At 43.5% G+C, this 17,596-nt stretch overlaps 1 protein-coding gene across 1 annotated transcript in view; it reads right to left on the bottom strand.

Annotated features, from left to right (window-relative positions):
- The window catches only part of si:ch211-272n13.3 (ankyrin repeat domain-containing protein 26), a 99,392-nt gene that overhangs the window by 22,577 nt on the left and 59,219 nt on the right, over nt 1–17,596 (bottom strand). The window contains exons 29-42 of the mRNA XM_064930643.1: nt 15,606–15,752; nt 13,370–14,153; nt 9,513–9,697; nt 8,688–8,840; nt 7,877–8,052; nt 5,944–6,037; nt 5,497–5,523; nt 4,898–4,975; nt 4,488–4,622; nt 3,746–3,858; nt 2,453–2,597; nt 1,693–1,848; nt 1,390–1,524; nt 671–906 (exon numbers count right to left, since the gene is read on the bottom strand). Of these exons, the coding sequence (XP_064786715.1) occupies nt 671–906; nt 1,390–1,524; nt 1,693–1,848; nt 2,453–2,597; nt 3,746–3,858; nt 4,488–4,622; nt 4,898–4,975; nt 5,497–5,523; nt 5,944–6,037; nt 7,877–8,052; nt 8,688–8,840; nt 9,513–9,697; nt 13,370–14,153; nt 15,606–15,752 (2,564 nt within the window). The remainder of the gene's footprint in view (nt 1–670; nt 907–1,389; nt 1,525–1,692; nt 1,849–2,452; nt 2,598–3,745; nt 3,859–4,487; nt 4,623–4,897; nt 4,976–5,496; nt 5,524–5,943; nt 6,038–7,876; nt 8,053–8,687; nt 8,841–9,512; nt 9,698–13,369; nt 14,154–15,605; nt 15,753–17,596) is intronic.

Genomic DNA, 17,596 nt, shown 5'->3' with positions numbered 1-17,596 from the left:
AGACATTTCAAAGTCACAATGACCTCCATTTGGTATCTCTGCGGTCCAACTGCACAGGTAACCTCATACATGCTAACAGCACACAGCCATGATCTATCACATCTCTACGGTTATTAAAGAGATGACACACCCAAACTAAGCACACATAACCACACTGAAGTTAAAGGGAGAGTTCACCTAAATAACAAATGCACATATCCTTACCTTGAAAGTAGTCTACGGGGCAGGGGAGGAAGGGAAACGTAAGTAATTGTTTCATTCAGGCCATCTATCCTTTTAAGCTTGAAATGATAACATGTCCTATTTGTCTGGTTGCCACAGAGCTACACTATGGTTGTGTTCATTAGGTAAACAGTGAAAAAGTCCAGGTTGTCCCTCCCCTGTTCTGGTATAAATAAACATGACCTACATCACCTTGCTTTCCTTCTTAACCTAACATCTAGGCCGAATCCCAAATAAACCCCTAGTTACTACGCACTCTGGGAGGATTTGACAGGTGTAAGCAATATGGTAATAGCGCCAGTTGCTCACTGATGGGCTAGGAAATAGTCTCTCCATGATACTTACACCTGTCAAATCCTCTCAGATTGCCACAAGTACATAGGGTGTAGCGTCTAGGGGTCATTTTGGGATTAGGACCTAGATATATGCAGCCAGTACTTGGTCTCACCTCTCGAGTTTGACAGCCAGGGCCTTGCGGAGACGCAGCTCCTCAGTGTAGAGCTCCCGGTAGCGATCCAGCTCTGTGCGGGTGGAGTCTCGCAGGCTCATGCTGTCGTGCTGTGTGGAGTGCGCTCTGCCCAGCTCGCCCTCCAGGTCCCGGATACGCTGCTCCAGCGTGGAGCGCAAGCTGGCCTCGTTTGCTGCCTTGATCTGCTCCAACGCCTCCTGGGACGCCGCCTGGGTCTGAAGGAGGGATGTGTTCAACAGGCAGCAACAGGAATGGGTAAAAACATGTGTATACACACTCTCACCAAGTGAGTGCCATTCATCTGTTAATTAACTGCCAGGCAGAAATGGAAAACCTGCAGGACTAGCAGCCCTCAAGGACAACTTCCTTCCTTGAGGAAATCACTGATCTAACACGGTAAGGCTGATGATAGTCACAGGCTAGAAACCATGTTGTTACCTATCCACGTCATTATTTCAAGGGAGGGAGGTATCATTTTTTTTTATTTTACCTTTATTTTACTAGGCAAGTCAGCTAAGAACAAATTCTTATTTTCAATGACGGCCTAGGAACAGTGGGTTAACTGCCTGGTCAGGGGCAGAACGACAGATTTGTACCTTGTCAGCTCGGGGATTCGAACTTGCAACCTTCCGGTTACTAGTCCAACGCTCTAACCACTAGGCCAAGTTCAAGAATGTATCTTGTGTCCCCCCCCCCACCTGTAGGAAGAGGTTGACCTCCTCCAGTTTCTGTCTTATCTCCTGGCGGGCCCTCTCCTCTGCGTCTCGTCGGTACTGATCCACCAGGGTCTGGTCCATCACCCCCGCCTCCACCTGCCGCCGCAGGCCCAACAACTACAATACAGAATAGTACTTTACTAATAGATCTTGTAAATGCTTTACATATTAAAATGAAATACTTCCATTGCACAGCCCTTTTTATTTTTTGTTGTTGACCCCCCTGGGATATGAACCGCCGACCTTCCGGCTACTGGATCGTCTCTAACCTCTGGGGCTACCCACCTCCTCCTCCAGGTGCCTCTTGCTACGCTCAAGCCGCTCGTTGCTGCGGCCCAGGCCCTTCAAGGAGGTCAGTTTCTCCTTGAGCTCCCCGTTGACCCTCTCCAGCTGGCTGCAGCGAGACACCTCCTTCTCCAGCTGCACCGACAGGTCATCCACCTGGGGACAGAGGGTCATTGTGATGAGAGGATGTGTATGAAGTGGTGTAGGGTGAAGTTGTCCCTAAATGCTGATCTTGGACCAGTTTTGCATTTTCCAGATTGGGGGAGCAGAAGGTGATCCTAGATCTATACCTTGGGGAAACTTGAACCCAGAGCTGTATGAAGTACAGGGTTGTGTTCATTCGGAACCAAACAGAAGAAAATAACCTGAAACAGGGAGGACTACCTGGACTTCTCTAATAAGACACATTTTTGTTTTAAGTTGCAAAACATTTAAAAAGGTTTTCCTAATAAACACGACCCAGGAAATTGTAGAATATGAGATAAGATAGATAAGATGTCAAATAAGAGGAAGATAAGGATCTGTGTGGCTCTAAACTTAACTTGATGAGTCGTCAATGCGTCCCAAATGGCACCCTAATCTCTATATAGTGTACTAGTACTTTACTTATTATGTCCATTGCACACATTTCCAGAGGAGCACAGATTCGAGAGTCAGCAGCAGTGCAGCACCCTTGGAAGTGAAGTAGTAGCACACTTTATAAGGAATAGGGTGCCATTCGGTACACATCCTTGGTTTCAGGATCAATTGGGCTTAGTACCTTGTCTTTCATCCTGCTGATGTCAGCCTCAGTCTGTCTGTGGCCCATCTCCCCTCTCATGCTGCTCATGGGCGATCCAAACTCAGCCCCGGCACCGTCCTGCTCCCGCAGCTTCTTCTTAGCCGTCTTCACCAGTGTCCGCAGCCTGTACAACATTCCACACAGAGACAGACACACACATATAATCTTATTGACACATGGGTCGTTCCACCAATTTGGTTCCTTGAGTACTGTAACTTGGAGAAAAATATTTTTTCTTTGTTTCACTTTATTTTAACATTGTCATAAAGAACACAATGTAATAAAAAAAAAATATGTCATCCCATCTCAAGAGGTTAAATTAAAAAATTACTATACTATTATGTGCCAAGTAAAGAAACAGGATTGACGATTTAATCTTAAAATCAGCCATAAATCCTCTTGTGATAGGGGAATAGAAGCTTGTTGTCTGCAACAACATGGAGGGGCAATTGAATGAAAGCTTCACAATTGTTTAAAAAAAATTGATTGTTAAAACATTTCTTGCCTGCAACAGTATTATGCTTGACCGTGTTCCACCACAAAACACCAGAAAATGGTGAAAGAGTGTAGAACCAGCTCACCTGCTTTTACACTAGGGTTTGACTATTCTTTTTAAAAAGAATTAAGGAATAGTTTCATCGTATTAAAACAAGAGTTCAGTAAGAGAGTTAAACCTAAAATGAGGGACAGGTGTTTTTTGTTACCACTTATTATATTAAATAAATAATAGTCAGAAATGACTGTCAATGCTTTCCAATGAAAGTGAAAACCTAGAAGTCACACAGAGGGACATGTCAAAATGTTACATTTTTGAACTTCAGCAATTCTTTATTCATATAAAAAAATCTGATTGAATTTTCCATGCGGTCTATATTAAAAAGGGCACTACATTTAATATAACAAGCATTTAAAATGTCTACTTAAAAGATAAAAGGTACTAATTTCATGGAACGACCTAGATGCACTAGATCAGTCTGACTGATCGGACACCGAAACATCACACCACTGATGGGAAAAACCCCCACATCTAACTCACAAACCCAGACACACAAATCATATCACAAACCTATCGACAGCAAAACACATCTAACCCAAGGCATCGGCTAACTCACAACACATCCACAGAGAGGTGCACCAGACAAAAGCCGGGGATGAATGTGCTGGGTCTACTATAATTGGGCTCTATAGTAGTACTATGGTGGTAATAGACATGGAGAGGTTGCTCTACCGTCCTGAGGAGGGTGCTGTGAAGAAGGGAGGTTGTACTGTCACCTGTACATTTCTTTCTGTAGTTCTGTGTTTCTCTTCATCTCCTGGTCCAATCTGGTGTCCACTGACTTTTTCTGCTCCCCTATCTTCTTGGCCTTCTTCTTCTCTAACTCCATCTGGAACACACAGGACAAACAGGGATGAAATACTGAAGTCTTATTTTCCATCTTCATCCAGATAAGTCAATTAAGAACAGACTCGACCTGTCAACAATGAAGTCTTCACACACCCCTACAGTGTAATAAAGTAGATTAAGGATGTGCATCTTTCCTTTTCAAGACGATTCGATACGTATCTAGATACATGGGCTCCGATACGATAAGTTTTGAAACGATTCAGTGTGATTCAGTTTGGTCAACTGGCAGCCCGCGGGCCGGCCCCCTTTTGTAGGCCAGCGGATCAATCCAGTTTTTTGGAACTCAGACGGATTCTCAACTTACTGTTGAGCGTTAAAATAGTAGAATAGTAGAAAATCACTTATATCTTAAACATTTGAACCGGGGAGCAATGCATATTGGTGAATCCCTATGGTAGATCCCTTTATCTGTGGCTTTTTTTCTATATGGCCTGTTGAATTAGACGGTAGTATTGTGACGTTCGACATAAAATATTCAATAGAAGCGATGCTGGGGATTGTTTCTGAACAGGGCCTTGGTTTAAGGCAGTGCTTTTTATGTTCACAGGTGAGGTGTTAATGGCCAGCTGTGCGTTTGTGTGTATGCCAGTGGTCGTCTTGATTGGTCACCTGGCTGCTGAGCTCTCCTTTCTCCTTCTCCAGCTCAGCCAGACGCAGACCCAGCTTGGAGCGGCTCTTCAGCTCCTCCTCCCACAGCGCATGGGAGTCCTGGGCGTTATGGGACAGCATGCTTTGCTTCTGCACCTGAGGGTAGAGGAGTAGGGTTACGCTACTAATGTAGAGCCGAATGTTAGTGGTCCATATCAAGACTAAAAACGAAAACCCTTTGCACGTCTTTGAATTCGTGAAGCTAAACACGTAAAGATATATTGCGGGGCATCTGGCATATTGAGTTAATATTTTTACAGCGTTGACATATTAGCGCAAATGACGGAGAGATGTGGTATGTGGAAGCATCTTTAGACGATGAAGACACAATACAAATTTCAACCGAGGAAGTAGTAAAGTAATCAACCAACCTCCTGACTGAGCTGGTCCTCCAGGGTCATCTTGCTGCACTGCAGGCCAGTCACCAAGTCCTCCAGACGGTTCCTGACCTGAGGGTTGAAGAGTAGAAGAGTGATGCAACATGTGGACAAGAGATGTGGCTCCTCATCCAAATAAGATAGGATCAACTTAATTGTCCCAGAGGAAGAATCAATCCCGAAAAGACACAAGAGGGAGAAAATAAATAAATACATCCAAAGCATGTAACACCATGCAGCTCTAGAGAGAAACAAAAAAATAGGTCCCAGACCACACCAAGATGATATACCGGTATAGGGAGAAAAAAGAGATCAAAAGACCTCCGACTTGCAAAGAAACCACCACCAATCAAAAACAACCCAACACAACCAGAAGAAAACTCAGACATTTATAAAAAACAACTCATTCAAGCAATGTTTTTGAATTTCTGGTGTAGAAACAGTGCCCAAACGGCCAATCAAATCTTAAAGCAGTGGCTAAAGTGTAGGGAGTCTTGATCATTCATTTATTTTTCCTTTTGAGGGGATCTTTCTTCAGAGAAGAAAATCAAACACAAAGAAATGTATACAGCTACTATGTCTGAAATACCAACCCCTCCTCCTGCTGCAGAGTCAGATGGCTGTGAAGAGATTGAATACCTTTAAAGTCAATATTAATTTAATTACAACTAATTTACCCTTATATCTCATGTAAAACAGTAACTTGTCTACTGTAAATTATAATTTCATGTCATAGCATTAGTAAGAACACAAAAAGACAGCCAGGGCTTATAAAGATTAAAATCAGCACTAAAGTATAGTTCTGCAAAGTTACTCACTCAATGTTTATTTACCTTGAAAGGCAGTCTCCCCTTGTCCATAGACTACTTTCAAGATAAGTAAACAATATGAATACATAAATTCTCTGAAATAGCCCTTTAACATGGCACATTATATCTAAACATGGTGCTTTTTTCCAGCCCTATGCATGGGAACCAAAGACAATATGGAAAACTGACTGGGGGGATGAAAATGTTTGGATGCAGATTGACTAGACTCACCATGGCAGAGTCTTGGACTCCTTTCTGCAGTGCCTCGATCTTGTTGGTCTGCTGCTTTGCTGCTGCCTCCAGCCTGGCATTCTCAATCTCCAATCTGCAGTCACACAACATTAATACAACAGTCACAACATTCACATTCCTATAGTATGTAGTCATATTCAGAAACAGTTTTATAACAGTTTGTTTCCCCCAAAAATGACAGATTAAATTTCATACAACCCTAAATTGGTGACTGAGTTTGTGTGCGTGCACTCACGCTTTTATATGTGGGTGAGAGTACAGTCGTGGCCAAATAGTTTTGAGAATGACACAAATATTAATTTCCACAAAGTTAGCTGCATCAGTGACTTCAGATATTTTTTGTCAGATGTTACTATGGAATTCCTTAAGTATAATTACAAGCATTTCATAAGTGTCAAATGATTTTATTGACAATTACATGAAGTTGATGCAAAGAGTAAATATTTGCAGTGTTGACCCTTCTTTTTCAAGACCTCTGCAATTCGCCCTGGCATTCTGTCAATTAACTTCTGGGTCACATCCTGACTGATGGCAGCCCATTCTTGCATAATCGATGCTTGGAGTTTGTCAGAATTTGTGGGGTTTTGTTTGTCTACCCGTCTCTTGAGGATTGACCACTAGTTCTCACTGGGATTAAGGTCTGGGGGGTTTCTTGGCCATGGAACCAAAATATCGATGTTTTGTTCCCCGAGCCACTTAGTTATCACTTTTGCCTTATGGCAAGGTGCACCATCATGCTGGAAAAAGCATTGTTCATTACCAAACTGTTCCTGGATGGTTGGGAGAAGTTGCTCTCAGAGGATGTGTTGGTACCATTATTTATTCATGGCTGTGTTCTTAAACAAAATTGTGAGTGAGCCCACTCCCTTGGCTGAGAAGCAACCCCACACATGAATGGTCTTGGGATGCTTTACTGTTGGCATGACACAGGACTGATGGTAAACGCTCACCTTGTCTTCTCCGGACAAGCTTTTTCTGGATGCCCCAAACAATCGGAAAGGGGATTCAGAGAAAATGACTTTACCCCAGTCCTCAGCAGTCCCTACCCCAGTCCCTGTACTTTTTGCAGAATATCAGTCTGTCCCTGATGTTTTTCCTGGAGAGAAGTGGCTTCTTTGCTGCCCTTCTTGACAACAGGCCATCCTCTAAAAGTCTTCGCCTCACTGTGCGTGCAGATGCACTCACACCTGCCTGCTGCCATTCCTGAGCAAGCTCTGTACTGGTGGTGCCCCGATCCCGCAGCTGAATCAACTTTAGGAGACAGTCCTGGCGCTTGCTGGACTTTCTTGGGCGCCCTGAATCCTTCTTCACAACAATTGAACCGCTCTCCTTGAAGTTGTTGATGATCCGATAAATGTTAGATTTAGGTGCAATCTTACTGGCAGTAATATCCTTGCCTGTGAAGCCCCTTTTGTGCAAAGCAATGATGACGGCACGTGCAGGTAACCATGGTTGACAGAGGAAGAACAATGATTCCAAGCACCACCCTCCTCTTGAAGCTTCCAGTCTGTTATTCGAACTCAATCCGCATGACAGAGTGATCTCCAGCCTTGTCCTCGTCAACACTCACACCTGTGTTAACGAGAGAATCACTGACATGATGTCAGCTGGTCCTTTTGTGGCAGGACTGAAATGCAGTGGAAATGTTTTTTGGGGGATTCAGTTAATTTGCATGGAAAAGAGGGACTTTGCAATTAATTGTAATTCATCTAATCACTCTTCATAACATTCTGGAGTATATGCAAATTGCCATCATACAAACTAAGGCAGCAGATTTTGTGAAAATATATATTTGTGTTATTCTCAACTTTTGGCCACGACTGTACTTTTGTGTTTGCTTGTGTGTGTAAGTACAAGTGCACCTGTGTTCCTGCATGCTGTTGTGTGTGTGCGTGTACATGCACGTGTATACCTCTGCACTGCCTCCTCCAGCTGTTTAATGGTGGTGTCTGAGCCTGCAAAGGCAGACAGCACCTCCTGCAGTTTCTGAGAGGCGGTGACCACCTCTCGCTCCTTCTCATCGAGACTGTTCTTCAGAGCTTTGATGCGCCGCTCTGCCTGAACGTACTGGTCCTCGCTCTCCTCCAGCTGTGAGGTAGCAAGTTCACAGAGTTAACGTGATTCCCTATTCTACTTGACAGACAATGACATTTGTTCTGCACAATATATTTATATATCTGAACATTCTGATATAATAGCATAATTCCCTATTCTATCTGTCATATCTATTCTATACAATACATTTCTATCGGAACATCCTGTAATGTCGCCCCCGCCCGAGGTCAAGCGGTCATACGGCCATCTTTCAGAATGTCAATCTCAGGTCACTAACATCACTGTGAACATCTGTTAACCTATACATTGAACCATAGTTCTTACCGTAACCCTAACCCGGTCAGTAGCCAGCTGTACACAAAAAAATCCAACTTCATCAGTGAGCTGTCTAATCTAAGACAGGTTGATTGATGCCACATCATCCACCACCAGCCAGTCTACGTTGGAGACTGTAGTTACCATAAACTGCCACAGGTAGGCACTGTCTTACTCCTACCAATATGGCTCCTTTAGAAATATAATTACTAGACTTGAACTTGAATGGGGATGTAAGTTCTAGTAAGTCTGGTTCTACAATGCTTCCAACCTTCTCCGGGGTGACGTTTCCCCAGATCTAGGATCATATTCCCTTCACCTGATCAAAACCTGAACCATTTGCATTCACCCACCTTCCCCTTAAGGCGGTCCATGTCCTTGAGCAGTCGCGCCTTCTCCTCCTCCAGGTCATTGCGGTAGCGTGTGTTCACCTCCAGGGAAGCCTCGCTCATCGACAGCTTCTTCAGTGAGTCGGCGAGTTCTTGCTGCAGCTGCCTCAAACTGGTCTGTGGGCCATGAAAAAGTAAGAGCAAAATAACATTTTCTTTGTTAACCAGAGAGACTGAACTTTTCCGGGCTGGTAGAGAGAGAGCGCAGGGGGGTGATTAAGACAAGCTAATCCTCTTATGTAGTAGAAAACGGGAGGATGGGAAGCGCCACAAAACTACACTAGTAGATCATGAGAAGCATAGGTTGAAGGTGCTCTTTGACTTGCAGCTATTAGTGGCTAAAGTTAGTGGATGTTATAGAGGTGACGTGTTTACTTATTCTACATGTCAGAGGCATGTTTGTTCTACATGAAATAGTTATATCTGTACATTCCATAGTGTAGTGCCCTGCTGAATGCTATACAGTTCTCTATCCTGGGCCCTGTTCAAATTCTATCAAGCTGCATTCTTCCTCCCTTTTTGAAGTAGTCACTGATTAGAAATGACTGAACAGGTGAAAACCATGCGTTTGGAGGCCTATCATTCACCAATCTAATATCTAAATCAGTGATTATTTCAATGAAGGAAGGATGCATTTTTTAGGGCTCTACAAAGCGTTTTTCTGTGATTCCTTGAATCCTATCTCCTTGCCTCCTTCTCAAGTGAGAAAGAGCCTTTATGCTACATTATAGATTTAAACCGTTCCACGACGTTGTGCCTTGCTGAATGCACCCCACCCATATATCACACCTCTCTGTCGTTCTTCTCCTCCTCCAGCTTGTAGACCTGGTCGCGGAGGTCGGCAGCCTTGGTGGCCAGCTCCTTGCTCCTCTCCTCTACCAGCTGCACACGCTCCTCCCCGTCCGAGCGCAGCTTAGCCAGCAGGTCGCCAAAGCGCTCCTGGGCATCCGTCACCGCCTTCTCCTTCGCCATCCCTTTGAATTTAATAAACTGTATTACTCCCATGGCACTCATCGTAAGAGTAGGGGGTGTTTACACTGGTCCCCTGGCTAAATTTCCAACCCAACCTGGCTCCATTTTTATCATGTCCACCTAATCATCCCCCTCATTCCTAATTGGCATATACAGTGCCTTGCGAAAGTATTCGGCCCCCTTGAACTTTGCGACCTTTTGCCACATTTCAGGCTTCAAAAATAAAGATATAAAACTGTATTTTTTTGTGAAGAATCAACAACAAGTGGGACACAATCATGAAGTGGAACGACATTTATTGGATATTTCAAACTTTTTTAACAAATCAAAAACTGAAAAATTGGGCGTGCAAAATTATTCAGCCCCCTTAAGTTAATACTTTGTAGCGCCACCTTTTGCTGCGATTACAGCTGCAAGTCGCTTGGGGTATGTCTCTATCCGTTTTGCACATCGAGAGACTGAAGTTTTTCCCATTCCTCCTTGCAAAACAGCTCGAGCTCAGTGAGGTTGGATGGAGAGCATTTGTGAACAGCAGTTTTCAGTTCTTTCCACAGATTCTCGATTGGATTCAGGTCTGGACTTTGACTTGGCCATTCTAACACCTGGATATGTTTATTTTTGAACCATTCCATTGTAGATTTTGCTTTATGTTTTGGATCATTGTCTTGTTGGAAGACAAATCTCCGTCCCAGTCTCAGGTCTTTTGCAGACTCCATCAGGTTTTCTTCCAGAATGGTCCTGTATTTGGCTCCATCCATCTTCCCATCAATTTTAACCATCTTCCCTGTCCCTGCTGAAGAAAAGCAGGCCCAAACCATGATGCTGCCACCACCATGTTTGACAGTGGGGATGGTGTGTTCAGGGTTATGGGTTGTGTTGCTTTTACGCCAAACATAACGTTTTGCATTGTTGCCAAAAAGTTCAATTTTGGTTTCATCTGACCAGAGCACCTTCTTCCACATGTTTGGTGTGTCTCCCAGGTGGCTTGTGGCAAACTTTAAACAACACTTTTTATGGATATCTTTAAGAAATGGCTTTCTTCTTGCCACTTCCATAAAGGCCAGATTTGTGCAATATACAACTGATTGTTGTCCTATGGACAGAGTCTCCCACCTCAGCTGTAGATCTCTGCAGTTCATCCAGAGTGATCAAGGGCCTCTTGGCTGTCTTGGTAGATTTGCAGTGGTCTGATACTCCTTCCATTTCAATATTATCGCTTGCACAGTGCTCCTTGGGATGTTTAAAGCTTGGGAAATCTTTTTGTATCCAAATCCGGCTTTAAACTTCTTCACAACAGTATCTCGGACCTGCCTGGTGTGTTCCTTGTTCTTCATGATGCTCTCTGCGCTTTTAACGGATCTCTGAGACTATCACAGTGCAGGTGCATTTATACGGAGACTTGATTACACACAGGTGGATTGTATTTATCATCATTAGTCATTTAGGTCAACATTGGATCATTCAGAGATCCTCACTGAACTTCTGGAGAGAGTTTGCTGCACTGAAAGTAAAGGGGCTGAATAATTTTGCACGCCCAATTTTTCAGTTTTTGATTTGTTAAAAAAGTTTGAAATATCCAATAAATGTCGTTCCACTTCATGATTGTGTCCCACTTGTTGATTCTTCACAAAAAAATACAGTTTTATATCTTTATGTTTGAAGCCTGAAATGTGGCAAAAGTTCGCAAAGTTCAAGGGGGCCGAATACTTTCGCAAGGCACTGTATCTCTCCACCATGCTAGCTGTGTGGTGAGTGTTCTGGCACAAATGGTTGCCATGCATCACCCAAGTGGGTGCCACACATATTGGTAGTGGATGAGTCGAGTTAACCTCAATAATTTTGAGCACCTAGGTGGAAAAGCACTTATTCCATTACATTATTATTATTGTAAATCCCCAAATGGGAACATGGATGTGTCACCAGCATGACAAAGTGAAGACATATTTTTAGAAATCTTTGCAAATTTATTGAAAATGAAATTCAGAAATCTCTCATTTAACAAAGTATTCTCACCCGAGTCAACACTTTGTAGAAGCACCTTTGGCAGAGATTACATCTGAGTCTTTCTGGGTAAGTCTCTAAGAGTTTTCCAAACCTGGATTGTGTAAAATTTGCCCATTATTCTTTTCAGAATGTATCATTGCTAGACAACCATTTCCAGGTCTTGCCATAGATTTTTCAAGTAGATTTAAGTCAAAACTGTAACTCGGCCACCCAGGAACATTCACGGTCTTCTTGGTAAGCAACTCCAGCATAGTTTTCGTCTTGTGTTTTAGGTTAATGCCACCACTATGCTTGAAAATATGGAGAGTGTTAACCAGTATTGGATTTGCCCCAAACATACGACTTTGTATTCAGGACAAAAAGTGAATGGCTTTGCCACATTATTTTGCAGTATTACTTTAGTGCATTGTTGCAAACAGGAAGCATGTTTTGGAATATTCGTATTCTGTACAGACTTCCTTCTTTTCACTCTGTCAATTAGGTTGGTAATTGTGGCGTAACTATAATGTTGTTGATCCATCCTCAGTTCCCTCCTATCATATCCATTAAACTCGAACTGTTTTAAAGTCAATCTATGAGCGGTTTCTTTCCTCTCTGGCAACTGAGTTAGGAAGGATGCCTGTATCTTTGTAATGACTGGGTATATTGATACACCATCCAAAGTGTAATTAACTTCACCATGCTCAACGGGATAGTCAATGTCTGCTTTTTAATATTTACCCATCTAACACTAGGTGCCCTTTGTGAGGCATTACAAAACCCTGGTCTTTGTGGTTGAATCTGTGCTTGAAATTAACTGCTCGACTGAGGGACCTTGTAGATAATTGTATGTGTGGGGTACAGAGATGAGGTAGTCGTTAAAAAATTATGCTAAAATCCATGCAACTTATGTGACTTGTGAAGGACATTTTTACTCCTGAACTTATTTAGGCTTGCCATAACAAAGAGGTTGAATACTTATTGACTCACAGCATTTCAGTTTTTCATTTGTAAACATTTCGAAGAACATAATTCCACTTTGACATTACAGGTTTTGCGTGTAGGCCAGTGACACAAAATCTAAATTTAATTCATTTTAAATTCAGCCTGTAACAACAAAATGTGGTAAAAGTCAAGGGGTGTGAAAGGCACTTAGTGTCAGAAGACTTAGCACTGACGGCTGATGAAACAAGAACAATACATGATGTTGCAAATAGATTCAATAGGATAAACTTCAAGCAAATGAATTAAATAGAATAAGTTAGATCAATGCATTAGAAAATCATCAAGGATCTCAGCTCATATAAAGTAACCAGTACCGATGCAAAGTGCAGGTACATAATTATAGCACCACCTGGATAATATGCATTAAAAAGCAAGGGAACTGTACAATACAATATCAACACATTCTTCCCAGTCAGTGGTGTCATGTCAGCTGAAGCTAGGGGTTGGCAGAATGATGTCTGGACCTCTGTCTCCTCCCATCACAAATCAAGACAGGCTGAGGCAGGCAAGAGATCAGGGAGTTTTTCAATAATGGACTACTGGAATAACTATTGAAGTCTATTCAAAATTGTTGGTCTTAAGCTGGGGATGGTGAATTCAATTGCTTGCCACTCCTAAAAGACATGGTCCACCTTAGGATACACCTAAAATACATTGGTTAAAAACTCAATTGCAATTGCATGCACCTTTGTTCTGGGCCTCCTCCAGCTGTTGCCTCAGCAGCATGGCCTCGCTCTGTGCCGCCGCCAGCCTCTCCTGCAGCGTCTCCTGCCGGGCGCACACTCTCCCAGCCTGCTCCCTCTCCGTCTGTAGAGTTGCCTCAAGCTCCTTCACTCGCCCCCCTATTTGCTCCTTGTCCCTCTGCAGCGTGGCGACCACATGCTCCATCTCGGCAAGCGACATTGTGACGCGGTGCACCTCATTTTCGAGACCGTTTGCACGTGATTCTGCCTTAGCGAGTTTCTGCGACAGCCCACCCACCGCCTCGCGTTTGTTCGCTGCCTCGCCCGTAAGCTTGTCCTGGGCACGCTGGTGCCCCTCACGCTCGCGATGAAGAGCTCTTTCGGCGTCAGCGCGTGCCACCTGGCATCTCTCTGCCTCCTGAAGAGCGCCAGTCAGCCGCGCCCTCGCTGACTCACCTTCGGCTTCCAGCTGCTCCCTCACCTGGCGCTCGTGCTCCAGCCGTGTGGAAGCCACAGCCAGTTCGGCCTTGATGGCGGTCACCTGGCTGGTGTACTGGTAGACTGTCTGCGCCAGCGCCTCCTCGTTGAGTTTGAGGTCGCGCCGGGCGTCCTCTAGGCGCTCCCTCAAAGCCTCGCTCTCCTCGGAGAGGCGGGACTCCTCCTGGCGACTGTGGGAGCAGGAGCGCTCCAGCTCAGCTCTCAGGGAGCTCAGCTCGTCCTGGAGCACAGAGCTCTGCTGCAGCAGCTCCCTCTCTCGGTCAGTGGCCTCCGTCAACTGGGACAGGGCCTGACAAGTGAGAACAGCAGCAGAGGTGACACAGCACACTTAACATCACTTTCAATGGCGAACATGAAAAAAGATGGCAGAATTCAGTTATGACATCATTGTTCTAGCATTATCCACTGAGTTTTTAAAACTAAAGCACATGATATGGTTCAATGCGCCGATAAAATGATCTCCATCTACTTTAGTTTCATTTAATTGCCGTCATCTTGAAGCTAAAATTGGGATCATGTAAACTCTGCTAAGGACCATACAAAAAAAAAAAAGTGTAACGGAGAGCAATGTACAATACTGAGAACTTTGCAAAATTGCATGGGGACGCCATCTTTATGCACCTCTGCTATTAGAGCCGGACCGGAATCTCTGCTTCAAGATTGTATTGGTCACCCAGACTGGGATATGTTCTGGGTCGCCACTGAGAATAACATTGACGTACACTACCGTTCAAAAGTTTGGGGTCACTTAGAAATGTCCTTGTTTTTGAAAGAAAAGCAAAAAAATGTGTCCATTAAAATAACATCAAATTGATTAGAAATAAAGTCTAGACATTGTTAATGTTGTAAATGACTATTGCATGTTACTGCAATACAGATAGATTGTGAACAATGCAGTTTCAGATTTACTTTAAGACTAAGTTTAATTCATTCAGCCAGCAGACTCCCCATTCTTGTTAATTAGTGTGCTTGTGTTTGATCAAACATTTCCACATAAATCTAATCCACTGCCATAGATGAAAACATTTTTAGTTTAGATGACCTTCTTAGGTAGAACTTAGTGTTTTGTATGAACTTTCGTATTTTTGGTGGTTATCATGTAAATGTTCTTAAATTATATTAATTTGAATATGTAGTTAAGGGCCCAGTGCAGTCAGAATAAATATTTTGCTGTGTATTGTGTCATATTTTTATTTCCTGATAGTTGCTGGTTGAAAATACAATCTACACAGGACCTTCTAATCAGCAGGTCTGCATGGGCGGCAGTTTCAGCTTTCAATGGTGACATCCCCATGCAGTAAATTGTGCTCCTGGGTGACGCAGCAGTCTAAGGCACTGCATCCCAGTGCTAGAGGAGTCACTACAGACCCTGGTTCGATTCCAGGCTGTATCACAACCGGCTGTGATAGGGAGTCCCATAGGGCGGCGCACAATTGGCCCAGCGTAAACCGGGTTAGGGTTTGGCCGGGGTAAATAAGAATTTGTTCTTAAGTGACTTGCCTAGTTAAATAAATGTTAAATAAAAAAAAAAAAAAATAGTTAGACTAACACCAAAAAGAGATCCAAATAACAGCTCGTTATTCCCCCCTCCCCCCCAGTCTGACCCTGGGTTTATAAGCGCGGATATTGACTCTGCCGCTCGAGTATGCTTTTGGGGCACAGTCGATAGCGCGCTGGACTTCGGGCTAGAAGGTCAAGGGGTCGAGCCCTGCACCCTGCCCGTTTCATTACAGTATGTTACCTCGTTGCTCTTACTGATGGTCCTCCTGTTCTCCTCCTCGATCTGCTGCTGCTTGCGGAGGTGATTGTTGAGGAGGGTCTCCGACAAAGCTCGGGCACCTCGCTCCTGGGTCAACAGCCTCTGGGTCTCGCTGCGGTCCTCCTCCGACTAGGGGATGACACAAACACACAGGCTACATTCATACTCATTCACGTCATAAATGCTGTGTGCTCAATAACAGACTATTAAAGAGAAGATATGGAGAAAGGTGTATTGATGTGGTTCTGAGTGATTGTTTATAACACTCTTATGACACCTGTGGTATGTGTGTGGCAATGGCGGAATAACATTAAAAACTCGCTAAATATGATTGATGGTGATGGTCATTTTTGCTCGCTGTAACCAACAAAATAATACATGGTAACCGGAGTGGAAATCGTGTTTTTTCTGTGAATGTTGGAGTTTAATTTAATTTTGTAGACCTAACCTCATCTATATGTCGAGATCAGATTGCGTTTGATATAAATTACTCCAGAGTTAGAGAAAGATTTCTGCGGGAAAGTAAGTTACATTTGGACAGTGCAGTAAAAATGTCAGGCAAATGAGCTGACACAAATACATATTAAAACCTTTTGCTCCACACCAGCAAACACTGCTATGGACGAGTGGATTTTGTAAACAAGGAAACGAGGGGGCACAATGAGCAAAAGAGCCACAAGCAATATGACTTTGGCCAAAGAAGTCACAAGCAATATGATTGCAATAGGTGTGGCACCAGGCCATGAAGTGCCCTGCTGTTTGAAAATTTTGCAACAAGTGCAAGGGGAAGTAATTTTGGAAAAATTTGTTTAGCAAAGGACAAGTATGGGACTTTGTGGGCACTGTGGATTGCATGGAGGATGTGCAAGAACCATCACAGGTCCATACTGTAGCTAGTGACCACTTGGTTGTACCACTCGTGGTCAATGGTACAATTTTGACCTTAAAGCTGGATGCAGGGGCTAAAGCCAACCTGATCAATGAGGGATTTTCATGAGCTAAAGCACAAACCAGCAATCATGCAAAAGAATGTCTCTCTGGCCAATCAATTGAGACTAAAGGTTTGTGTCGGCTAAATGTAAAGAGGGAAAACAAGAAGCCACACACTTATGTTTGATACCAGAGGGGCATGATTCTCTTTTGGGGGATAAAGCATGTGGGTCGTTGGGAGTGGGTAAGCGAGTGTATACCATTAATTTTTGACTGGCTGCACAGTGTTCAACAAGTAATCAAAATGGTGAGGAGATTGCACAAATATATTCTGATGTGTTCACAGGATTTGGAGCAATGCCTCTCATTTACTCTATTACTCTCACAGAGAATGCCAAGCCAGTGATTCATTCACCACGCAGAGTTCCAGTGCCAATACAGAAGGATTTAAAGATGGAGATCGGGAAGAATAGTGAAACTCAATGCACTCGTGAAAACAGAGGAGCCAATAGACGGGGTCATGTTCAGATACCTAAGAGGGAGGACAGTGTGTGAAATGGCGGGTGCACACTATTTTTGAAAATTGGATGCTTCAAATTAGAGGTTGAGCGATTAATCGGAATGGCCGATTTCAAGTTTTCATAATCGGTATTTTTGGACACCTATTATGGCCGATTACAATGCACTCCACGAGGAGACTGCGTGGCAGGCTGACTACCTGTTACACGAGTGCAGCAAGGAGCTACGGTAAGGTGCTAGCTAGCATTAAACGGATCTTAAAAAACAATCAAACATAAATCACTAGTTAACCACACATGGTTGATAATATTACTAGTTTATCTAGCTTGTCCTGCGTCGCATATAATCGATGCGGTGTCTGTTCATTTATCATCGAATCACAGCCTACTTGGCCAAATGGGTGGTGATGATGATTTAACAAGCGCATTCACGACAAAAAGCACCGTCGATGCACCAATGTGTATACCTAACCATAAACATCAATGCCTTTCTTAAAATCAACACACAAGTATATATTTTTAAAC

This window comes from Oncorhynchus masou, chromosome 22 (genome assembly GCF_036934945.1).
Source record: "Oncorhynchus masou masou isolate Uvic2021 chromosome 22, UVic_Omas_1.1, whole genome shotgun sequence".
NCBI lineage: Eukaryota > Metazoa > Chordata > Actinopteri > Salmoniformes > Salmonidae > Oncorhynchus > Oncorhynchus masou.
This window is presented reverse-complemented; position numbering and strand designations above follow the sequence as displayed.